This window comes from Myotis brandtii, unplaced genomic scaffold (genome assembly GCF_000412655.1).
Source record: "Myotis brandtii unplaced genomic scaffold, ASM41265v1 C42373262, whole genome shotgun sequence".
NCBI lineage: Eukaryota > Metazoa > Chordata > Mammalia > Chiroptera > Vespertilionidae > Myotis > Myotis brandtii.
In genome coordinates this window covers 1-1,375 of record NW_005323125.1, presented here as the reverse complement: position 1 = coordinate 1,375, position 1,375 = coordinate 1, and the positions used below count along the sequence as shown (strand labels likewise).

The 1,375-nt window shown below is 47.6% G+C and overlaps 1 protein-coding gene across 1 annotated transcript; it reads left to right on the top strand.

The window, feature by feature from the left end:
- Positions 1–537: 537 nt before the first annotated feature.
- Positions 538–1,257, top strand: LOC106727984 (visual system homeobox 1-like; the record flags this gene model as incomplete). The annotated part of the gene is made up of 2 exons (XM_014548574.1): positions 538–616; positions 1,066–1,257. Coding segments are annotated over 2 exons (242 nt in total), but the record flags the coding sequence as incomplete, so codon positions are not given.
- Between the last annotated feature and the right edge of the window lie 118 nt (positions 1,258–1,375).

The window sequence follows — 1,375 nt, the reverse complement described above, 5'->3', positions numbered from 1 at the left end:
AGTCCGCAGGCCCACGCTCTATCCACTGAGCCAAACCTGCTGGGGCAGGAGTGCAGTTTTGATAAGACTTCTGATGTCACAAACTTCAGCCCTCCTTTGAGAAATGTTGGTGTGCTGATTAAGATAAGGAACTTGGAAGCAGAAGGAAATGGATGAATTTGAGAGCTGAGTGGGGATAGAAAATTCGATTAGCTTTGGCTTCACACAGTCTGGGGTTTGAATCCCAACTTCACCATTTAGTACCTGTGTGATCATGGACAGATGACTTAATCTCTCTGTGCCTCCGTTTCCTCATCTGTAGGAATAGGATACTAATAGCAGCTACCTCGGAGTTCTCTAATTTTATGAAGAAGAATTGCAATAATGCATGAACAATGCTGGATGGTAGTGAGTGCTAAAAATGCTAGCTTGTATTAAGCTAAATATTACTCACATTTTTCAACAAGTTCATAGGTTTAATCCTCGTATTAAAATTCAGAAAATAAAGTGAAGAATATGCTCACCTTTAAAGTCCCCTCTTTCTCGTTATGCCAACAGATGAGGAAAGCCTACCTGGAAACAGGAGTGACCTGAAGGTGTCCCCAAACCCTGGCAAGAGGAAGAAGAGGCGGCACAGGTACAGGGCCAGGCCATCCTCTCTGACCCTTTCCCCGGGACACACAGCATCTGAGAGTGGGTGGTCCTGCATTACAGGAGGCCCAGTGGGCTCCAGGTCGGCAGTGGGAAGGGTACAGTAACCATTTAGGAACATAATTTTGCAAATCCCAGGAGGCTGCAGGACAATCTTTGCAGCATTTAAAAGACACAATTTTGTGGGCCTTTAAAATGGGTCTTCTTAGAATGAGTTGATGAATACATTGAGGAGGGGAAAAAAATGCTGAAGAACTCTTTCTTATTTGAACCAAACTTTCCAAAGGTTAATCATTCAGAAGTGGGGTATTCAGTTATTATGAGGTGGCCTTTTGGGGTGTGGACGATGGGGGAGGTAGGCACAGGGTCCCTGCGCTGGGAAGCCTTGCATCCTCCTTTGGCCATGTGCCCCATGTCCTCTGGGCCTCCCTGCAGGACTGTCTTCACTACCCAGCAGCTGGAAGAGCTGGAAAAGGCGTTCAGCGAGGCACACTACCCTGACGTGTATGCCCGGGAAATGCTGGCCATGAAGACTGAGCTCCCTGAAGACCGAATACAGGTTTCTGGGGTTCCCTTCTCCTTCCCAAAGACACCGTAGAGAGCATGTTAACTTCACAGCCAGTGTGACCCACAGCCACCTCCAAACAGCCAAACACACATTCCCCCACACAGGCGAACTGAGGGCCACTCAGCCACAGGCACCATAGTGCTAGAGCCTTCCTTGTGTTTATGTAAGAGGATATCC